Genomic DNA, 23,024 nt, shown 5'->3' with positions numbered 1-23,024 from the left:
TTACAAAGAACAATTTGCAATTTATCAAATTAGGAAAATTAAAACAGCAGTGAATCACTTGAAAATCCAAAATTATAGCCTTATCATCTGATGCCTAAATGAAAGCAACACAGGCAAACATTTGTGGAAGGTATTCCAGAAATGTTGCACTGCTGCGGGAAAAACCCTGTTGCTACTCACATGACCTCAGAAGATGGAAACCCAAAAGTGGCAACAAAGGATGGTTTGGGTTGAGGGCTGGTTCTTGTGAGAGAAGATGGTTCTTCATATGCACTGGCTTCAGGACATATTTCCAGCAGTGTGGAAGGCAGAACCAGAGGAGGAGCAGAATGGCTGCAACTGCATCTCTGGGAGCCTGCAGTCTTGTGTGTTTGTGCCTTCATATTAAGCCGTGAGTTTGGCCTGAAGGAGAGTCTCCATCCCCATCATTCGGCCCGGACACTGAGGTCCAGCGCCGAGGGCCTTCTGGCAGTTCCTTCACTGTGAGAAGCAGTGAGAAGGAACCAGAAAGAGGGCCTTCTTAGTAGTGGCTCCGGCCCTGTGGAATGCCCTCCCATCAGATGTCAAAGGAATAAACAACTATCTGACGTTTAGAAGACATCTGAAGGCAGCCCTGTTTAGGGAAGTTTTTTAATGACTGAAGTTTTAATGTATTTTTAATCTCTTGTTGGAAGCCGCCGAGAGTGGCTGGGGAAACCCAGCCAGTTGGGCGGGGTATAAGTAATAAATTATTATTAGTGGTAGTAGTAGTGGTGGTGGTGTGTGCAAACTGAACCAGATTTCCATAGCTGCTCTGTTTGTAGCAACACCGTCTGCATTATGGGAAACACCAGGGGTATTCTGGATACAAAGAAGCATATCCATTCATTTTGCTAACTTCTGAGGTACAGATCTGCCACTGTAATATTCTGGATGGTACATTGTATTTCTGAGATGGAAATGTGGATTTCTGAGATGGAAATGTGGATTTAGGAAGATAACTTCCCCTATTGGTCATCGTTCAGTGTTGAGCATGAAAAGCAAATGTGATGCTGCTGATAGTTTTCTTTTGGAATGGGCAGTTTCTTGTCTCATTTTAAACTGAAAGCTTTCTGGTATCCTGTGTTAGGTAGGTGGTTTCTTCTACTAATTGGGTGGATAGAATGTGTAACCTGCCAAAAGTTCAAGGTAGAAAGCCTGGAAGCCTTGATTTGAAATCTAGAAAGCCCACACCTCCTGCATTGTTCTCTTAAAGCAGTGGTTTCTGAGCTGTCATCTGGAGTTATTTGGTTTATCGGGACTTCCTCAATGACATCAGCAATGGTGGGCAACATTCCCTGAAAGGCAGCCTGGCCACAGTTTCCTGTCTTTCCCTGAAATGTGAGTCAGTCCATACAGACTCAATAGGCTTCTCCAGCCAGATGTGTGGGGTATAAATAATAAATTATTATTAAAATTATTATTATTATTACTACTACTCCCCATCCCTCATGAACTATCTGCACCCTTGGAGATGCCTCAGAGTCGACTGCAATGTGCTGGAACACTTGAGCAGGTGGAACAGTAAAATGTTCCCTGTCTTAAAACTAATGCTCAGTAGTGAGTGGGCCATCAGCTTTGTATATTACACTTCTAGCTAGAATTCAGAGCTAAAGCAAGCAAACAAACAAGAAGTGTTTTTCCCCTTATTCTTTCTTTGGGGGATTATAATTATCCAGTTGCAACCTTTCTTACAGCCCATAGTATACTGTTCTCTTCCTGTGGAGAACTTCAGAATATGAGGAATAAGTTTGCAGCTGCCTGCATAGATTGAAATGTTCAAACTCTTTCCTATTTTGTCTCCCCACAGCGCTGGCATAGCTGTTGGCTTCTATGGAAATGGGGAGACCAGTGATGGCATTCATCGGCTAACATCTTCACTGCGGCACGCCAATCTCACTGTTGCAGGGGTCCAAGACCGGGTAAGTGAAAGAAGGCTCCCCCCAAAGACAGAGAGGGAGAGAGCTGTTGTTGAAACCTTGTCCTCAGGTGAGAACCCACCTGTGTGTCTGCCTCTCCGTTCTTATCTGCTTCCCAACAGGTCCTTGACAGCTTCCATTAGCAGAAGGAAATGCAGTTCTATTTCCTTTCATTCCTTGTTCTAAAAATATCCAAGCAAGTCAAACCTGTTAAATAAAGTAATGTTCCATCACGATTATGCTTGGTTCAAGCTGCTGCATGTTAATGCTTTCCCCAACCTTCCTGAGCAGCGACAATACACAAAAAAACAGCAAAACCACAATGTTAATTTACACCTGTACTGCTTGATAATGAGACTATAAAGAACTGCCTCTTAGGGAGCCATACCAATAATCCAGTTAGCCCAATACTCTAGCAGCAACAATCCTGCGCCTTTTCCAATCTTAGTTATCTGAGATTCCTTACATGAAGATGCTTAGGTTAAACCCTTAAAAACAGGGCTAGCCTTCTTTTTTGCAGGGTAAGTTGCAGATTGTTAAGTGGGAAGGATTCCTGTTTCAGAAAGTCTAGAAGTGGAGATATTGCAAATGGCACCTCTAGCACCTGTTTTTATTGTAAAGCAGGAATTTGTCCTCATGGAACAAATAATCTCAAATAATTTCTCAGTGCAACATGTGAGGCAGTCACACAGAAGTGAAACCACATGGCCTGCTTTGTCTTCAAGTGAGTAATAGTCTATTATGGTGTGATGGAGTTGAGGAAGGTTTGGTTTGCGTCCACTGAATGAAAGCCTTGCTCAGATCCACTTGTGTATAAATTACTTATGAAATCTGACCACACTTGGAATTGTGGATGTGCTTTCTGAGCTGATTTGCAGACTCTGTTTTAGCACAACAGTGATCTGTGGTGGTAGAGCCAGCTCTAGCAGTGCCACCTCTGTGTACCGGGAAATACGCTTTGCTGCAGCAAGCCCACAAAGAAAAGGGAACGTTCTCTCTCTTCATTGGAGCAGCCCTCAACCACCGAGCAATAAAGTACCCTCCCTGTAAAAGAGGCAGGATGAATTTGCCAACATTTTGTTTGAGATCATAGTGGTAGCAGGTTGTCCTTGCCACATAGCAGCAAAGTCTGGATGCCTGGTGAAATTCTATTAGACAGAGCATCTCTTCCTGCCTGTCCTGTCCTGAAGAGATTATTAGTATGTATTTCTGCATGCATTGTCAGATTTGTGTGAGAGTGTTAATGGGACAAATCTATATCATTGCAATTAGCTGCATTGCTGGTTTTTGGATATGATTGATACTTTAGAGCATCTCACTTGAAGCTGACCAACTTGCTAGTCCTTTACTTTTATGTGTGTGCCTGTGCTGATGTGGAGAACTCATTCCTGTCTTTCTTTATCCACAGGTGCAAAATATTGCAGTTGCTCTGAACAAAACAGCAGAGCCCAACTTGGGGTTCCTGGAGGTAATGTTTGCTAAACAGACAGATTATCTGCACGTGGTTCAAAAGCTCCAAGGACTCTTGGATGAACTTGTGAGGCAGACAACAGAGATTCCTTTCTGGAAGAATGATGACATCTCTCTAGAATTGCTGGCAGGTCGTATTGATCTGTATGACTGGTACAGGTAAGCAGGCTGTGTACTCTTACATGTGTGTTCTTTATGCTGTTTTGGTGCTTGTTCAGGCTGAGTGTTCAAGCTTCAGCTTCCTATGCTATTTTTCTGTAGTTAGAAGTGGTAGTATCCCCACTCTTTTAAATAGAAAGGTTTTTGAGCATTTACCAGTAATCTTAGCCCAATTCTGAATTGCCTCGATATTGATGCGATGATAATGATGCAATGGCATGTAGCTCCAAGCCAAAGCAAATGAGCTTTGTAGCATTCATTTCTCAATCTCTGTAGTGGGTGTGGGAATCAGAATATTGCACTGCTTGTCCAAGACTTGCTTGTCGCTTTTGCGCATTTTAATTGTCTCCTGTGTTGTTTTTTAATCTGTGTTTTGGTTTTGCTACAGGTGGCTGGGATACCTGGGCTTACTCATGTTCCATGTCCTAATCTGTTTGCTGGTGCTATTTGGACTAATTAGAAACTCAAAGGCCATTCTTGTGGGGTAGGTTGATGTGGAAACAGCATGTGAAGGTATTAAAATGAGCTTGTTTTAATCTTCAGTTCTGTGCCCTTCAAGTCTTCCATACACTGTTAAGTAGTGTTTACTCAGTGAGCGATGCTTGCTGCATTAAAAAGGTCATTTGGAGTTTTTTTCTGACAGGGCCATGGCTTTTTCTTGGAGGCATTAACAAGAAAGTGCATTCATGTAACAGTTACACAGTTGCACTGTGCTTGTGTCCATCTTTGAACTTGGAAAGATGAGAAAATGTTCTTCAAAGTGAATGTAATTCTAATGGTCTCTGGTGTACACTCCATGAATAAGAAAGGTGAATGCAGTACTGCGTCTCTGGTTGAAGATACTCCTCATGGTGAAGAATTAGACCCATGCATGTCTGGGTTGGAAATGCCACATCTTAAAAACTGCCAAGTCCCTATGGTGTGCTTTGATCTTACCAGTGGGGATGTGCTTATTGTAATAGACCTTTTAATATGGTTAAGATGATGAGGCCCCTTCACGTGCACTGTACACCTGCATATTGGTCATTTGCAGTGTCATTTGCATATGCGCTCAGAAGTTGAACTTGTGTATTTAATTTAGAGATGGATCTCACATTACAGAGGCTTTAAATCCAGGCATTTTGGGGGCCAGACAGGGAATGCTTACCATGAAGAATGTGTTTCTGGGAAACAAAAGGGTAAAACTGATAAAGGAAGGCATTGAGGTGCTTAAACAAAATGCAAAACAGCAGCTACCATTCTATGGTTCAGGAGAAACTTACTTATCCACACAGTTGATTAATGGAGTCAAAAGGATTTCATATCTGTAGCTTCCTTATTGCTTGTGAAAGTATTGCACAAAAAAGATCAAGCTGTGTAAATTAAATACCTTGTTTTGACAAGTTGAAATCATACAATAACACGTGATGGTTTTCATTATGACTTGGGAAGTCACTAGATGTGGCTAGAGCTTGACATTTTCAAGGATTTGCATACCTCTTTTACACAGTTGGTGTTTTGGTGGTACTGCAGAATTCTGTTGATCTAAATACAAAAATTTCCTGTGATCTGGGAGTATGTGCTCATGAAATCAGTGGGTCAAGACTTCAGAGTAACTATACATAGGATCAGGCTGCAAATACATATGGCAGTTCAAAGTCATAATTTGTGTGTGCAAGAGGCGGGGATTCTGAAACTGCTGAGAAATTGAGCAGAAGGAGCATCCGCTCCCCCTGTCCTCCTCTCTACAAAGGCCATCCATCAGGGTGACAATTGAGCCCCAGACTCAGGCCTGTCCCCAGACTGGCATGGATGCAGTGTCATCTAGGAATATCTGCAGCTGTTCAGCAGTCCCCTACAAGAGTTGACTCCTGTATCCGTGGTGCAGCAGCCCCTGGAGGCAGAGCAAAGGCAGTAACTACTGCTTGTTTCTTCATTTAAAAGCATTTTTAAGTAGTGTACACTATGTAAAATATAAAAACAACATCCATTAAAACAAAGATACAGTCTTAATCATGCAATATAAAACATAAAAGCAAATGGGGGAAAAAGAATAAGCTGTTTTAGTGATTCGTCATTTTTGTATTGTGTTTTACTGTTTTGTAATGATGCAACATGCTTTGGGACCACTGGTGAAGAAAGTGTAGTAAATGCATCTAATAAATAAATATCCACAGTTAGTCCATTCAGTCATCATCACATCAGACCATAGCTCATACAAACTATGACTTTAAACCCACTTCAAACCATGGTTTGCAGGCTGTTTGCAAACCATGGCTTATCAATTCAGATATCACAGTCATGACTCAGTGGGATGACAAAACCAAGTCATCATTATCTTGATTAATTGTCCCATCTCTTTAATTCTGTTGTGTGTGTTTTTTTCTATTTGTGCAGTGGGTTTTGTGATGCTTGGGTGTAGTTTTCCAAAGTAGTTAGCTATGCATAAAGGAGTGCCTACATTTTAATAACAGGATTTGCTTATTGTCATGTATACACAATAATGAAAACCTGTGTTTTGGTGTTCAAAAGACTGTTATTAACATAGTATCTTCTGGTGTTTTATACTGGCAATATTCAAGAATTCCAGAGACCTGGACTTAACAATTAGACGCCGGTTCTAAGGATTTTCAGCAATGATAAGGGCTGAGATCCAAAGAACTAATGTAAGAGTGTCAGAGGATGTGTGTATAGCGCTCTCTTTCCCTTTTGGACTGTCCCCCCTCAATGCAGTGTTTGTTTGTTTGCACAGCAAAGCTCTCTGGCCAGTTTAGAAATAAACTGCAATCAAAGCTATTTTTTAAATGTCCTCTAGTTTCAGGGGGTTTTTTGCCAGTGAGAATGGAATAGAAACACAAATCTACTGCTATCCTGAGCATGCAGAATTGGCTTATGCTACTCAGATCCTGCTTGTGCTACTTTTAAGAATGACTTATTATTTATTTTTTTAATTATTATTTATTATATTGTTTATATGCTGCCCATCTAACTGGGTTTCCTTAGCCACTCTGGACGGCATCTAACAAAATATTAAAACACAAAAATTATGGTACCTGTTAGCTTTCTAGAAAAAAATTCTCTTCTGTCTGCAATATGTCTATTCTGTTGCCTATCATCCTTGTAGCATTTGCAACTCAAAATGGCGGGATGGTCATGGATCCGGGCTGCTTTACCAAGAGACAGAGTGCCTGCTTAATCACACAACCTGATTTTATTACATTGTTAATTGAGAGTCTTAAGGCAAAAAAGCAGGATATAAATAGTCGCATAACAGAAAACATTTTTTCCTGCCCTACAGAATTACAAAAGATACGTATTTTTAAAAATTGCCAACAGTTTCACTTGCAAAGAAGAGAAAAAATGTGTGAGAAGTTGAGAAGTCTCTCACACTTCAGTGTTTTCTCTACTGTTGTGCTTGGTGTTTAATGGTCAGGCCGATGGCTTCTAATGGGCACTCTTAAAAGTCAGGGGTGTGAAATACCGCTCCAGGCCAGTAGCTGGACCGCACAGTGTTCCTTGCACAACAATATGTATGTTTGCTGTTCGCACCTTTAGACTGCAGTCCCAGACCCTTTGGGCAGTGTCTCCTCACAGCCAATCTTCAGGACAAGAGAACCTAAAACTATTTGTCCTGCTCATTCAATCCTCAAATCCCCGTCAAAGTTGTGAGCCAGCAGAATTTGGTCTTGTGCCTTTCAGGTGTAGAAGGAAAGAAGAAAATTCACCGATTCCAAATATGAAGGGCATAGGGCAAAAAATGAACTGCAAAGTAACTGTTCTGTTCATAAGTGGCCTGCTTTGAGGTTTCCTGTAAATAATTATTTATATAGCGCTGTTATTCAACAACAAAGAGGTCAGGATGCTTATCGAAGCAGCTACTCCTTCAGATTTCCAGTTATGGAAACGTAAATTGTTTGGCAACATTTCCTCCTCCTTACTGCTTTGAACTCTAAATTAGAAGCTACACTTCAGATTAAGGTATGAGAATGGAGCCAAGGTGTCTGCCAAACTGAGCCTGTTTCTCTTTCTCCTGCAGAGTGTGTCTTCTAGGGGTGCTTGCCCTCATTGTGAGCTGGGGGTCCCTGGGTCTGGAGTTAGCTGTTGCTGTGGTAAGTGGCTATGATACAAAGCTCACACACCTTGCACTGCTGTTTGCTTACAGGTGAACCATTCTCTCCATTGACGCATTATTTACTGCTAGATAAAAAACAACCTAGGGTGCAGTCCACCTGTACCACAGGAGCAGCACCCATGTGTATTATTATTTTTATCACTACTACTACTACAGTGCAAAATCACAATATTAAAATTGGATAGAACAATTAACAGTCAAAAAAATTAAGTCCCAATAGGCCCATGCCTCTTCCCTGCCCACCCCCCGCACCTGCCAAGGTAGCACAAGCCATTCAGAGCAGGGAGAATGGGAGATCTCTCAAATTCTCCTCTACCCTCTGCCCATATGTGGGGGGCAGGAATAATGGGATTCCTCCAGGCTAGGGATAAGTACAGTGGTACCTCGTGTTAAGAACTTAATTCGTTCCGGAGGTCCGTTCTTAATCTGAAACTGTTCTTAACCTGAGGTACCACTTTAGCTAATGGGGCCTCCCGCTGCCGCCGCACGATTTCTGTTCTCATCCTGAAGCAAAGTTCTTAACCCAAGGTACTATTTCTGGGTTAGCGGAGTCTGTAACCTGAAGCGTCTGTAACCTGAAGTGTCTGTAACCCAAGGTACCACTGTATTATGAAGCCCTCCAGATGTTTGCTGAACTACAACTCCCACAAGCCCCAGCCAGTCTGGCCAGTGGTCAGGGATCGTGGAAGGTGTAGTGTGGCACCATCATGTTGGCTGCTTTAGCTCCAAGCGCTACACCCATGGTGTAAGTAAATCAAGGCTGCAGCTCCTAGTAGCAGTTATATGGGACTGTGGTTTACACACTGTTCCTGTGTAGAGACAATGAAGCTTCTTTGCCTTTATTTTTAAAAATTACTGGAAGCCTTATTTTTCTACACTTCAAGGAGCTGTTGATATGTATCATTTCTTGACAAAAAGCTTTTGGAGAAACAGGGTTGCTACTACCAGTGCCCCCCTTTTAAAATGGGAGGCATTTTATACTTATATTTTATACTTTCAGCAGAATCAAGTGGCAAAGTTTTCCTGGACTGGGCTGCTTAAAGTTTATGTGTTAGTGCTGATGGTGGGGAGTTTCCGTATTTGAATGCTTGACCACAAAAACTCCTTCCTGAACATCAAAAACTGGCCGATTTCCCCCTAGATCTGCTATCTTCTACATATAGAGAGATTTGTTGGGGTGGGTGGAAAGCAGGTAGATGAGATGAGGTGTGCATCTTTCATGATATCCAGATGGTTGGATAGAAATCTGACATCCTGAACGTGTAGATCTTCTGCAGGAGTGCCATACAGTCTTAGAACTGGATGGTTTTATAAAATCATGATTTCAAAGATACGTTTGAAGATCAAATTGGGAAGAGTAACATCGGGGCGGGGGATAAAACGTTTTTGTGCTCTGCGTGGCTATTATTTCTCCCCCTGTGTTTCTTACTACTTGTGTCATCTCTGCTCTCCTTTAGGGTTCCAGTGACTTCTGCGTTAACCCTGATGCCTACATCTCCAGAGTGGTAGAGGATTATGCGGTGCTAAGTACAGGTAAATGACTGCATTTTGTGTTTTGTAGAAAGGCAGGAAATGGAGGGTTAGGTTGAAGAGGGTAGGAGGTGTGAGGGTGGCCCATGTCACCAGAATCTTGGTTCATCTCAGTGAACCGAGGCCTGGCATAAGCTCTGGTGTCAGGGTACTGTATTCCCCCTTTGCCTTTCCCCCTCCTCTGACCCTTTTGTCTCCATTGAATACGCCATGGCATGACCCGGATGTCTTGGCTTCCAGTGCAGCGGAACAGCAAGGCAATGACAATTGGCATCTTCAAAGAAGGTCCTCTGATATGGGCATTGTAGCATCTCTTCCCCCAAGTCCTAGTTCTCCCGATAAAACAGTATGTGACTGTGATGGGATGATTAGCTGCTTGTGCGTAAAATCGTGGTCCCTCAGAGTTTGTGCAACTCCACAAACCTCTGTGCGTGACAGAGCTCCTCAGACATGTCTGCCCTAGTCACTTGCAGATTCCGACAGTGGTTGTTTTCGGAAGCGCTTCCAGCATAGAAGCTCCTTAACGGAAACACGTCTCCTGGACTCACGATGTGACAGCTTCCGGCGAGGAATGGGTCTCCCTATGGGAGCTTCTGACACCTCCCCACTGTTCTCGCTGGACGTGTCCCTGAGCCCTCCCTCTTGCTCGCTTTCCCTCAGAGATCCTCCCCTTTCCCTGCTAGTTCCTGCTTTAGCTGCTGCGTCTCTCTCAGCCCTCGTGAGACTTTCCTCCAGAGACCCATCTCTCCCCCTGCTGGTCCCTGCTTCCGCTGCTGAGTCCCTCCCAGCCTCCGTGAGCCCTCTCCCCACCTGTTCCTCCGATGGCAGTTCCCTGACAGTGACCAAGGAGGTCTTTAAGCAGAGGCTTGACAACCATATGTCAGGAGTGCTCTGATGGTGTTTCCTGCTTGGCAGGGGGTTGGACTCGATGGCCCTTGTGGTCTCTTCCAACTCTATGATTCTATGATTCAAGGGGTTGTCCAAGGTCTTTGTGGAAGCATATGAGACAGGGGATAGGCAAGGTTTTGTTTTTATGGGTGAGTGTGTGGATATCTGTGAGAGAATCTGATTGACTGATTGAGGGATTGTGCCTCAGCCTTGACCAGTTTCCTTAAACTACCTGCGATTGCTTAAATGACTTCTGTATATAAGGAAAGAAGCCCAGTTGGTGGAAATATAATTCAAAGTAGCCACTGCTCATACCGTGTTGGTGACTCCACACAAATAGATGCAAGTGGATTTGGTATGATGGCTATGTAAACAACGGGAAATCCATTCATGTGTTGAAACTGTGATTCATGTTTCTGTGGATTGATCTTGGCTTTTTGTAGTTCTGGGAATATGAGATCTCTTTTGAAAGCAAAATAAAAGCCAGAACGAGTGAGCATCTCAATTTAAAAGCACCCAGTCCCCTGTCATGCCAGAAAGGGCAGTTAAATAGGCTGGAACATTAAGAAAGAGAGAAATATGTTTCCTTAAAAGTGTAGTATGGGACTGTATTGACATTTTTTTGGAAATTCAGATTCAAGTGCAACAGCAGTAAAACATTAGACGATGAAAGAATCCCAGTAGACCACTAGTGTGTGTGTTTAAATCTACAACACAAAACTGTGTGCTCAGGGTCTCTTAACAGTTAACACAGATTAACTATGACTTGCATGATTCTTAAAATAAATAGACAGATTAACCTAGCTGCCTTGCTGGATTATCCAAGATCCACCTTTTTGAAAGAGCTTTGTCAGTTAGCAGGTGATAGACATTCTACAATAAGCTGTCCAGTTCTCCCCATGATGTAGAAAATGAATGTTTTGTTACAATCCAAGAATAAATAAATTGGTTTCAGCCACTATCATTTCCAGTATGCTAACAGTTTTTTGCACCATCATTCTACCATGATTTCTAGTGTAAAAATCCTTGCTTACAACCAGTATTCGAAATTAGCCAAGTGCCAGGCACATTTTGCACCTGGCTTGCGACCAAGTGAAGATGCCTGGGCATCAGGCTGGTGCCTGACATCTTCTGGTGCCTGAGGAGATTTCACCCCTTCCATATCCAAGAATCTCCTTAGGAGTCTGCTGATTCTCCAGAGAGGAGGAGGCGTGTTCTGCTCTCTACTTATTCTGCTCCAGCACGAAGTCAGTCAGTCAGTGTGTGTGTGTGTGTGGGGGGAGACTGAGTGTTAGAGATCGTGTGTAGAGATAAGGTTGCTGCTAAGAGCAGCTTTAGGCACTCAGTGCGGTTCAGCATTCATTTATGCTTAGACCTATTTAGCTCTGTATATAGTTGTGTATTATAGTTGTAGATAGAATAAAGAAGATATTCTACAGAGCTGCTCTCCGAGTTGTTTATATACTCTGCTAGACTCTGCTGTGCGACAACTGTCTTCTTGTGGAAGTGAATCCGGTGCTCACAACTCTAAGCTGTGAGTCCACAGCACTTTGACCTGTTCCTGTGCAGAAGGTGGTCTCTGGAAGTGCTACCCAGCTCGCCTAGCCCAGTCGGGGATGAAGTGGATGAGTCCAGTTGGTGACACTGGCTCAAGGGTGATGCTGACAGTGCCTGCCTGGAGATCATTGGATCTTGAAGGTTTTCACACACCTGGGTATAAGGAGCCATTTGGCACCTACCTTATATATCTGAGTTTCTAACACTGCTTATAACTAAAGAAATAAAACAGTGAAAATGTTCTTATTTCTAAATATAATTTGTAGCTTGAAGGCATTTAACAAATAATGTTTTTCATTCTGAACAAAATATAAGAAAAGCATCTATTATGTGTTTTCGGAATCAAGAGACATTTATTTATAGACAACCCCTCTTTTGCAGGAGACACCACTGATTTAAAATTGGTTTAAATTTGAATCAGTGATTATTTGTTAAATGGCATTAACTGATGTTTCTGTTCTTCTGCTCTACAAATTCAAAGAAATTGGGGATAGGGTAGAGAAATACTGAAATGTTTGTATCCTTCCCCCAGTAAGCTGCATGCATGTTCACAAATGCTGAAATCCAGGGTTTCCTGCCTCAGGGTCTTTGTATAAACTCAGCATTCAGCTGTGTTTAGCCCTGGGAAGCCTGAGCTCTCTGTACTAATTTGTTAGGCTTAGTAGCAGAGGTTCTTGACACATCTGTGACAAAGGGGTAATTGAACACCTTAGCTGAGTAATGTGCTCTCTTGGGCTTTGCCTCACCTGATCTAGACTGAGAAAGGTAGCAGATGAATGATGCCTTCAATTTGGGTCTCGGTAGGTAACGGTCCATTTGACAAAACGGTGCTTCGATAGCAGTCAAGGCGGGAAAGGGGGAGGCAGAATAGATGGCTGAACTGCTCCTTGGGTGAGCAGGTGACAGCTGTGGTGCTTGTGCAGGATTCTAATGGGGCTTTGCAGACTTCCTTCATGGCAGGGATAGTTCTGTCAACAATGTGGTTTAGCTACCTATTTATTTATTTTTAAGCAACTGTATATCTGCATTGATATCTTACTGTGTACACGGAAACAACATTTGTTAGTAACTGGTGATTTAAGATTATCCCCTAACCCTGCCAACAAAGATTTGTTTCTTTATAATGCATAAACAACTCCTGATTTTATTAACCCATCTGTAAAAATAAACATGATATAGCCATGTATTTAGACATGGAAGGTGGTGGTGGGGAAACCATTCAGTACATGCTCCAAAAAGCAAGGACTACTCTACCCCCCCCCCCACAAATAACTCTGTGCTGCAAGCAAGAGAGTAGGGGTGCTGTGGAAAGGGGCCTCCATAACAGTGTCCCCAGACTCTACTCAAGACAAGAGTGCCAAGCCACATACTATGGCCAAGGAGACTAGAAGTGCACAAGGGGGCAGCACAGCAATTGCAGAACCACTCCAAAGTATTCTGGGTCAATTTGGGCAAATATAAAATTTTGGCCAGTGACTACTTTTTTGTGGAGGAGCTATTTTGGGGTAGGCCAGGAAATATCCCTCCCCCAAGGGTGTGCTGCCCAAAGGTTCCCTTGCAGCCACTCCATCCACGTATATCCCCCACTTGACTAATGGGGAAGTCAGTGATATGTATTTCTTGTTTATTTTATTTTTTTTAACCCCCCTGCAACTTCAGTGTGCCATTCAGCTGCTAGTCCCTGATACATACCCTAAAAGAGATGGTAAATGTCCATAGAATTATATCAAATGCTACATGAGTAACAGTTTTTTCTTGCTTGTTTTTGCCCTGGAAGCTTTTCTGATTCCATAAAATAGATGCACCTTGCGCTCTATAACTGCAACTTCATAATTGTCTATATATGGTAGTTTCTGCCTACAGACTCACAATCTGCTAGACATAACACAATAGGAAAACGGAATGGGGAGGGAAGAGGAAAGCAAGGGTGGCAGCAGCTGCTCCTTCAACCAACCAACAGATGAGGCAACGTTGATCTACCCCTTGTCATGATGTACTTCCTGGGAGTCAATCTTCTAGTGTCCTAAGTCTCCTAGCTGGTGACAGAGGCCAGAGAAATGCTTCCCTTCAGTTCTGCAATCCCAAGTAACTACCATTTGGAGCTCAGTGTGGGGTTGTTTTTTCTGGCAGGGTTTGGGGAAGCAAACTGGTCCTACTTTGGTGGATGGATGGGGCCAGATTTGTCTCCCCTTTGCCAAGACCCAGGACTAGCTAAGGCAACTTGAGTTTAAGAAATACAGAAGAGATCCTTGAGCTGGAGAGCTTTTGATAGGGGAATTTTCCATAAGTAACTTGACTGAAGAAAATTTGAAATTAAAATCAAGCTTGCTTTTCCTAATCAGGGATATAAATTGCTTGTTTTGATAGCATCCCAGCCAGACCGATAGATGTGATCTTCTGTATGATGCATGATCCTTATATCCATAGTTGCATTTAATTGTAGGATAGTGTGGCATTTTTCCTCCTGTTGGAAAACAACAACAGTGAATAGCAGAAATTGAAATGCTTTTAAATATACCCAAATTACGTTGGCATGTTTCAAATCTAAGCAGAATAAATGGCGCAGAAGATAATCTGATTAAGTGTATCATCTTCTCCACTCACAGTTTAGAGATGAGATGAGATTCTTTTTGTTTTGTTTTTCCACAAGCTGTGTGTGTGTGTGGGGGGGGGGAATGGAGCAGAGGGAAATGAAGCAATTTGGTGTGCAGGAAGGCTAGATTATTATATGCTCAGCTCATCTAGTATTCATTAAGTATGATAAGGCCAATAGAGTTGGACGCTGATGGGATAATCATCTTGCACTGCTAGGGGAACCCCAGTGCAGCCAATACATTTGTTTTCAAGGCAGGAGGCCATTTGCCATCCCCAGTCCTTCCAGCTGATTGTGTTTTATTACCAAGTGATTCAGTAAAGTTCAGAGGTGATGTACAAGAAGATGTTTTGTGTCTGGATAACTGACTGGAATGATGCTGCATCAGACGCCATGTATTTGGGCTGAAAAGTCTCTCATTTCTAACAGGTCTATGATGGGCGGAGGAGGGAAGTAATTAGAGAGCGTGGGGACGCTTTCCCTTAATTAGTAGTTGTCAAGGTCTCTGAGCTCATCACCATTGGTCTTCATACATGTATTGTCATAATCCCCTCTGAGCCGGAAAAACCAATATGCTACTTCTAAAGAAAACATTCATTTTGCAAGGGATTGCTTTGGAATGGGGAAGTGCATGGTTAGTTTACACCACCACCCCATCATTCCTTTACTTCAGACACCCCACTCCCTAGTGATCTGGAGCAGAGAAGCAACAAGTGGGGAAAGGGTTAAAAACCTCTTCCCTCTGCTGATTCTCTACTCTAAATTACCATCTTCCCTTGGCAGCAAACAAGTTTTGACAGGTGCAAGGCACAAGCAGACCTCTTCTTGGTGTTTGAACCTCTTCCTGTGCTGTGTGAACACCAACATCTAAACTTCTGTATATTTTAAAGTATGGTTGTGGATTTGTCTCCATATTGTTCTATATTTTTGCAAACCGCTTGGAGGTGCTTTACAATCAAACGGTGTACAAATTCTATGACATAAATAAAATAAGCTTAAGCTTCATGGGTCCTATCATAGCCATTCCCTCTGAAATGGAGTCAGGGGGTCTCTTTAATCACCTCTGCTCCCTATATAGTGTGAATAGGATGAGGGTTGATTAAATATGCCTTTGTCTATCCCATTGTGCAACTGAGAGAGAACCACCCCTGACGATCTTAGTACCAGGACAGATATACAAGGTGGCTACACTCTCATTTCGCAGAAATCGCTTGGAAGGTGCTGCACATTTTGTCCCATAACTTTCTTGGAGGGCTAGAGACTTACTTAAAAAACAGAAAAGAAAGCTCATAGGCTGAGGAGCCTGCCCAAGTTCACCCATGGAAGGCTTTGTGGGGGCCAGGTTGTTGACCCCTGTTAGGTTGTTGAATCTTTCCCCATCCCCTTTCAATCAAGGTTTGCACTCGATTATAACAACCTCTTAAAGTAAAATAACCCTTTCTCCGCAACACCTTTCTGGTCTCCCTGGATGTTGAACCCAATACAGTGGTACCTCGGGTTACATACACTTCAGGTTACATACGCTTCAGGTTACAGACTCCTCTAACCCAGAAATAGTACCTCAGGTTAAGAACTTTGCTTCAGGGTGAGAACAGAAATTGTGCGGCGGCAGCGGGAGGCGCCATTAGCTAAAGTGGTGCTTCAGGTTAAGAACAGTTTCAGATTAAGAACGGACCTCTGGAATGAATTAAGTACTTAACCCGAGGTGCCACTGTACCAGATAGACAGCATAGACTGAATTATTGTGGGGGTGGGGGATTTCTAGGTGGTGTTTGAGGGATGCTGACAGGGCAGCCTGTTCTCCCATCCACTCATGCTATGCACGTTCTGCGAACAGGATTTCAATTTCCAGAACTGTCAGTGTGGCTTCCCCCCACCCAATAGACAAGTCATACGCACGCACAGCACAACTTCTTCATGCATTGGGTAGTTGCACTGAATTATTGATTTCTCCAAGCTCGCCTAAGAGCAGCCCACTTTGCTGATATGCCCCTCTCAGAAAACTGGCATTAAAGAGAGACTTTTCACTCCTCCTCATCAGAATTGTCGCTCTCTTTGGATCACTGAGGTGCAGGCAAGCACACTAGTGTCCTGAAGTCATCCAGAGTTGTCTGTGTGCAGTAGAGACACATCTGCACTGTTTTAGATGGGTGTGCATCCAGAGCCCACCCCATCCCTGCATGTCTACATCACATGTGGCAATATACAGGATCAGTATGGGCTACACGGCTTGTGTGACATGGATTCTGTGAGGTACTTGCTTTGACCCACTTCCCATGTTTCTGCTTCGGCGCTCAAGCACTGAATGAAAAGTATAGCAAGCTATTCTTGGCATACCTAAGAGTCTGGCCCGTGACAATATAATTCAAGCTGTATGAATGCTCCACGAATAGAGTGCACCTGCTTCTCAAATCTGCTGTGATGCTGATACTCCTTCATATTACTAATCCAATGCTGTGTTGAGCAGCATGTCTTTATTTCACTGATGTGTTCAACGGTCACCTAAGGCAGGTCTAGACTACCTAAGCCTGCTTGCTTCTCTGCAGCACTCCCCATCCACGTCTGGCTGTGAGCTCATCCAAGGGGTGTGTTGTGTGCATCAATCCATCTTGTGGCATTTTGAAAGAATGTCTGGTCTGTGCCCTAAAGTCAGTCCTGTGGTTTCTTGCCTGGAGCAGCATTCCCATAACCATGGAATGATGAATCAGTTATCATGGGCTGCAGCCCTTCGATTTGTGGAACTTCCTCTGCTCTAGAGATAAAGGCTGCCCTTGGCACTGATGGTTTGTGGATGACAGCTTAAAACACATCTGTTCACACAACCTTTGTTGGCAGCCTGTAAGTGGGCATGGCTATGCTCCTACTGAATTGTTTTATTAGCCCAGTGTGGTGTTTCAATTACATTTTTAATTAATTGTTGCATTGTTTTGTCTTGTGTGTTCACAGCCCTGCGATCCTGTAGGATGAAGGGCAATCTGTAAATAAATGACTTCTTTAACAGTAGAGGTTTGAATTGACTTACACATGTTTACCCCAAGTCATAGCCTTACCAAGGAGTTAACATCAGTAGAATCTAGGGGTGTTCAGGTTCACTGGAATTTGTTGTTTCCCCTTGTGGCTTGATGCATACATGAGAGTACATTGCCATGTGTAGAGGAATAGTTTTGAATGCAGTGCTAGTATGTTGACTCTGCTCTTGCTCTGGAAAGGCCTGCTCATGAATACAGACCTGGATACACAGGTTTTTTTCTTGGGGTCAAATGCTTAGTAGTCTGATGGATAGTCATCCATTCCTAGTCATTCATGGCAAACCCCCTTTTGGGGAATACACGTAGGAGGCCCCTACTTTCTCAGTTTCTGCTGATTACCATTGGATTGGCTCAGCTGAGCTGCAAGCACAAGTCCTCCCAAAGAGAAATTCAGTGGGTGAGAGAAGGTGCAGCAGCTGGAAGCAGCCCCAAAGCGGGCTAATGAATTATAAATAACAGCTGTCAGGTTCCCTGGTTAGCAGGCAGGCGGCCCCATACGAAGCTGTCTCTCCAGCGTGTGCACTGGTTTCTGGAAACTGTGTTCAATATTAATGGTAAGTGCAGTGAAACAAGGAGGAAGTCTGGCCAGCTCTGTTCACTGGCTGCTGCTCCCCTTTTCTGGCTGTTTCTTTTTCTTCCCCTACAAAACCATGGTCAATTAGAACAACTGCTTTCCCCCCCACCTCCTTTTCACTATGTGCAGGGTGTGTAGACCAAAATACAAGTCCCATAGGCTTCCTTGTGGCTTCCTTATTTTTTATTTGTTTGCTTGTGGCTGTTGTCCGTGACCGTGCCTTATGGAGGAGGCATGGAAGCTGAGCCAAAGAGACTAAGGGTGAGAAATGGGAATCCCATTAAAACTGGTTCAGGACGGCTCTGACAGGGCGAATTGGGGAGAAAATGGTTGGTTGTGCATAACTCACTCCCACCGCAGCTATAGCAAGAATGGATTAAAAGCCAGGCTGTGAAATGTTGTATGAGCTCGTTTTCCTTTCCTTTTCGGTGACAGTATTTAGGAATGATGTAGAAACCTAGTAGTAGTAGTGCTTGTATATGCAATTGGGTGAGAAAGCAGTGTGAGGGCCCTTCTCATGTTTTGAAAAGGACTTTATTCTGTATTGTATCAGCCTGAGGTAGGTCCTCTTCTGGATGTTATACCAAAGTTAGGTGCCTAAATGCACCTCTTGCCTTCTCAGAAAAATTATCTGAAGCTGGTGCCCAAGAAGCAGCTCTTTGTTGGGCTTCCTTTTATCAGATTGGCAGTTGCGTTTATTGCCGTTGGCACACTGTCCTTTACACAGTGGGGAATGTCAGTCCTTCTGCATGCGAGAAATGACTGGCCAGCTCAAGTTAACTCATGCTCAAGTAATCAATTTTTCTTCAGTCTCTTATACACCTGAGAATAAAAGAAAGTCTGCTTTCTCACGTGTGTGTGTGTGTGTGTGTGTGTGTGAGAGAGAGAGAGAGAGAGAGAGAGAGAGAGAGAGAGAGAGAGAGAGAGAGAGAGAGAGATCTGCAGGGTGTCTGGTGCAGGTTGAACTCTGTCCAACCCCCCCTCCACTTTGTTCCTGGCTCTTTTCTGCCCCCCATCCAGTTCTTCAGTCAGCCTACCTGTTTTGTCCCCCCATCCCAATACCAGCATTTTTATCTGTTCAAATATTTGTTTTTTAAAGCCTTTTTTACACTCCATGAGGAGTAGGAGGGAGAACATCATGCATTATGTTTGATGCAGAGGTTAGAGGAAGACTGTCGGCTCTTAGTGGTATGATACTTTTGAACAGCGTCTCCAGAAAAGTCATGTGGTTAGTTAAAAATTTCTTTTAAAATAGCCTTGTCTCTTTTTAATACAGTGCCACAGTTGTGATACAGGAGAGAAATTTTGTGTGGTGGCGATATTTTTAAAATACCATCACATTTGAGAATATTCGTTTTTGAAGATTCATTGAGCTTCAATTCATGCCACACCCTCCCACCCCTCTGGCAATTTTTCTAGGGCATACCTGTTTGGCAGGTTGTTCAGAACAAAATATTCAGGTATTACAGGAATAGCAAGCTGTAACCAGAGCCAGATATGAAGCCTTGATTGCTACCCCTTTTTTTGTCTTCCCTTTTGACAGATACTCTGAACTATTATCTTGTCTGCAATGCTGGCTCCCTAAATCCGTTTCAGCAGGTGAGTTCCTCAGCCCACACACTTCTCTTTCACTAAGCTGTACTTTGACATGACCAGGAGTCTTAACAAGCTAGCTTCTCCGAAACGTCAAAGTATTTTTTCATCTGCTGCTAAAAAGGAGAGCCCAAACGAATGTAGTAAGAACAATGGGCAGGAGGATTGGCCATTCACCTTGTCTCACTATGATCTCATCTGCTCTCAAAGCAAATGCCAGGAAACGCTCGCCAATATTTGATTAGGGGAGCAGCAAGGAAGGGCTCTTAATTAATGTGAAAACAGCTATTTGCTATGGAAACTGACCCATGTCTTCACATTCAGGTCACCACACAACCCCCTTCCAGGCGCAGAAACAAAAAATGATCCCTATGGGGACAGCAACCTGGTTGGTCATCCAGTCTTCTCTCAGGAGGTCAGGCTCTCTGGTAAATTATCTGAGTAGCAATCACACAGGGTATTGCAGCAAAAGCCCAAAGGCCTGGTACATAAAGCTAATCTCCCTGGCACAACATTTGAAAACAATTTAGACTACGAAATTTGTGTCTCCTTCACGTATTTTTAAAAATAAATCATAATACAAGGAAAACAAGCAAACCACAGGGTGTGTTTATGTAATGAAAACTTTGGTGTGCCTGTAGTTTGCTAATTGGAGTGTGTTTTCTTTATAAACATGGAACACCAACTCTGAATTTTGCCACCCACTTTCCAATGTACATAGGAAACCTGCAGACCTGGAAAGAAGCACAAAATAAAGACTGACTTTTTTTTGTTTCAGAGTCTTGTTTTCACAAAAGGCCTTTGCCTTTCCTCTCTCAGAAAGCTTGTGAGGCAGCTTAGGCTGACAAAGTCACCTTGTAAGCCTTATGCCTGAGGGGGGATTTGAACCTGGGGCCTTCCACCCCCATCCTGCCGGCTTCTAATTCACAGTGTGACACACTACAGTTCTCCTGTGTAGGATACTGGTGGCTACTCTTCTAGACAGTGCTTCAATAATTTAGGGCAGCTTGTCAAATCGAGATGTAGTCATTGCATGCATGCTGACTTGCCTTGGCCCTGATGACGGAAGTATGATGTTTGTGTTGAGCAGAAGCTGTCGGGAAGCCACAAGGTCCTGGTAGAAATGCAGGATGATGTGCTGGAGCTGATGAAGTCTGCTGTCAAAGAATACCCTGCTTCCAAGGTAAAGCTTGATGAATTATTCCTGTCCACAAACCCAGTAAAGAAAATGCCCAGCTTTGCATTCCAACACCTGTCTAACATCTTTGCTTTTAGGAGCACATCAGTCAAATCCAGGGAGTTCTGAATACCACCGAAAGCAACCTGCAGCACCTGACTGCCCTGGTGGACTGTCGGAGTCTCCATTTGGTGAGTACCAGTGGTCAGGAAATACAGTAAATCACTTGGTGCTTGTAGCTATAGAGCTGTGGTGTGAAAAGCTGGGATATGGTGTACTGCGAAAGGACAGAATATAGAAAACCAGGTGGGCCCCAACTGTATTTTCTGCAAGGAAACTAGAGGTTGTATCAAATGTAGTGCTAAGTTAAAGTCACTTAGTAGTATATTTGTTCCGCTCGTGATATGTTTCGCACTAGTGGGATGTTGTTGTGCAAGAATGCATAAGCCGGATTCCTTTGTTGTACAACATTAAAACTCACTTGTCCACTAGCGCAAGAGCACTTGCAGACAGAGAACACTGCATTCAGTCCAAGGCAGCTTGTCTCATCTTGAGCTTCACCATGCAACAAGGGCATTTGAACACCATGAGCGGCACATACTTTTACACAAGCTGAATCTGGTGGCCTTCCCCATTGGAGGAAAAAACAATGTTGGCATGCCATTTTTGGCCTTTCCTTGGCAGCAAAGATACACTGAAATGATTTGATAATGGTTCTGTGTAAAGCTTGAAGGGGCACGAAGGCAGGGCAGCAGGACACTTGGATTATGATGTACATATTTAGCTAAGACTGATTTTGAAAAGCAACAGCCAGAGAAAGAAGTGTGCCTCTCCTCTTCTTTTTGGTGTTCTTGTAACTTTAATAATACTTAGTAGTGTTCAGGGGTACCTTGCGTGTGTTAGCTCTGTAATCCTTACAACAACCATGCAAGGTTTATCATTGTCTGCACGTTGCAGGTGGATAGTTTTGAGGCTGAGGGAGAACAGCTTACCTAAGGCTACCTAGTTCAGTCTGTAGCAGACGTGGGACTTGAACTGGTGACTTCCTGGTTCCTGGCTTCGCTTCTTGGCTACTATGCCATGGTAGCTCTCAAGCGTATAACTGTGTGTTGACTTCAATGTATTTGTCTCTGTAGAAAGCATTAGGATGAAAAGTCAGCATCTACTGCTTGTTAGAGTTCTTTCAGTTCTGATTTCCTTTGGAGCATCCTCATGTGATACCTGGAAAATAAAAATAGATGAGATTTATAAATTATTGCTATGACCAGTAACAACATGCTTAATGTATTACAGCAATACACCCAAGAACTATAGGGTTTGAATTTCTTTTTTCTTATTATTTATACTGTTGCATTATTTTTGCATTTTTAAAAGTGCAATTTTAGAAGGTGAACCATTTTTTTAAAAGCTCCCATGACAGTCTCACAAAATAAAACACAGTATTACTACACATGTTTGAATGGAGGAATTGTGCAGGTGGGAGGCCAGGCGGCAGTGTTGCCTTCCATCTTGAGCTTGAAAGAGTCTGCTCTGTTTCTCTCCTTTTAGGATTACATACAATCTCTGACGGGCTTCTGCTATGATGGTGTGGAAGGGCTTATCTATCTGGTTCTCTTCTCCTTTGTCACTGCCCTCATGTTCAGTTCTATAGTGTGCAGCGTCCCGCACACTTGGCAGCAAAAGAGGTATGCACACAAACAGAGGGAACAGTGGTGCCTCACACTCAAGACTATTTTATTTTGCTTTCAAAAACGTTTATATCTCTTCTTTCTGGTACAAGAGCACCACTCACAGCTACTTACAACATTTAAAGTTCAGTTTTATAAAAAGCAACAATGTATAAAACGATGCATTTATTTATTTAGATAATTGTATATGCCTCCCAGTATTTTTAAGAAAAAGTCTTAAGTTGTTTACAAATCAAAGAGACAGGAATCGGCAGCCATAGCTCAGTGCTAGAACACCTGCTTTGCATGCAGAAGGTTTCAATCTCTGGTGTCTTCAGGTAGGGCTAGAGTGTCCCCTGTCTGAAACACTGAAGAGCTGTTGCAACTCAGTGTAAACAATACACAATGGGCAAGGCATTCCATAATCTGGAAACAGTCACTGTGAAGATACCCTATCTTATACCACTGAGACACAGAAGAGCCTCTCCTTCAGACCTTAGGGAGCAAGCAGGATGATATGGGGGGAGGGTGATCCCTAAGGTATCCTGGACAAAAACGATTTAAAGTTTTAAAGGTTAATTGTCCACACTTTGACTTTCCTCAGTCGGAGCCCCATGTAGACTATGTTACAATAACCTGGATGCCCATTTCCTTGGGAATGGGTGCAGCTGGTGGACCAGCCTCAGCTGGCCAAAGACACTTCTGACCATCGCTGCCACCTGGACATCCAGGTACAGTG

General features: G+C 43.2%; 1 protein-coding gene across 2 annotated transcripts in view; it reads left to right on the top strand.

Moving 5' to 3' along the window:
• Positions 1–23,024, top strand: part of TTYH3 (tweety family member 3) — an 84,507-nt gene that overhangs the window by 45,528 nt on the left and 15,955 nt on the right. For both annotated transcript variants that reach the window (XM_081169567.1, XM_081169568.1), the window contains exons 3-11: positions 1,829–1,940; positions 3,346–3,566; positions 3,955–4,050; positions 7,582–7,654; positions 9,135–9,210; positions 19,392–19,447; positions 20,532–20,624; positions 20,717–20,809; positions 22,167–22,303. In XM_081169567.1, coding sequence (XP_081025693.1) covers positions 1,829–1,940; positions 3,346–3,566; positions 3,955–4,050; positions 7,582–7,654; positions 9,135–9,210; positions 19,392–19,447; positions 20,532–20,624; positions 20,717–20,809; positions 22,167–22,303 — 957 coding nt within the window. The remainder of the gene's footprint in view (positions 1–1,828; positions 1,941–3,345; positions 3,567–3,954; positions 4,051–7,581; positions 7,655–9,134; positions 9,211–19,391; positions 19,448–20,531; positions 20,625–20,716; positions 20,810–22,166; positions 22,304–23,024) is intronic.

This window comes from Podarcis bocagei (assembly GCF_964188305.1).
Source record: "Podarcis bocagei genome assembly, chromosome: 14".
Taxonomy (NCBI): domain Eukaryota; kingdom Metazoa; phylum Chordata; class Lepidosauria; order Squamata; family Lacertidae; genus Podarcis; species Podarcis bocagei.
The sequence above is the reverse complement of the archived record's forward strand: the minus strand, read 5'-3'. Positions and strand labels throughout refer to the sequence as shown.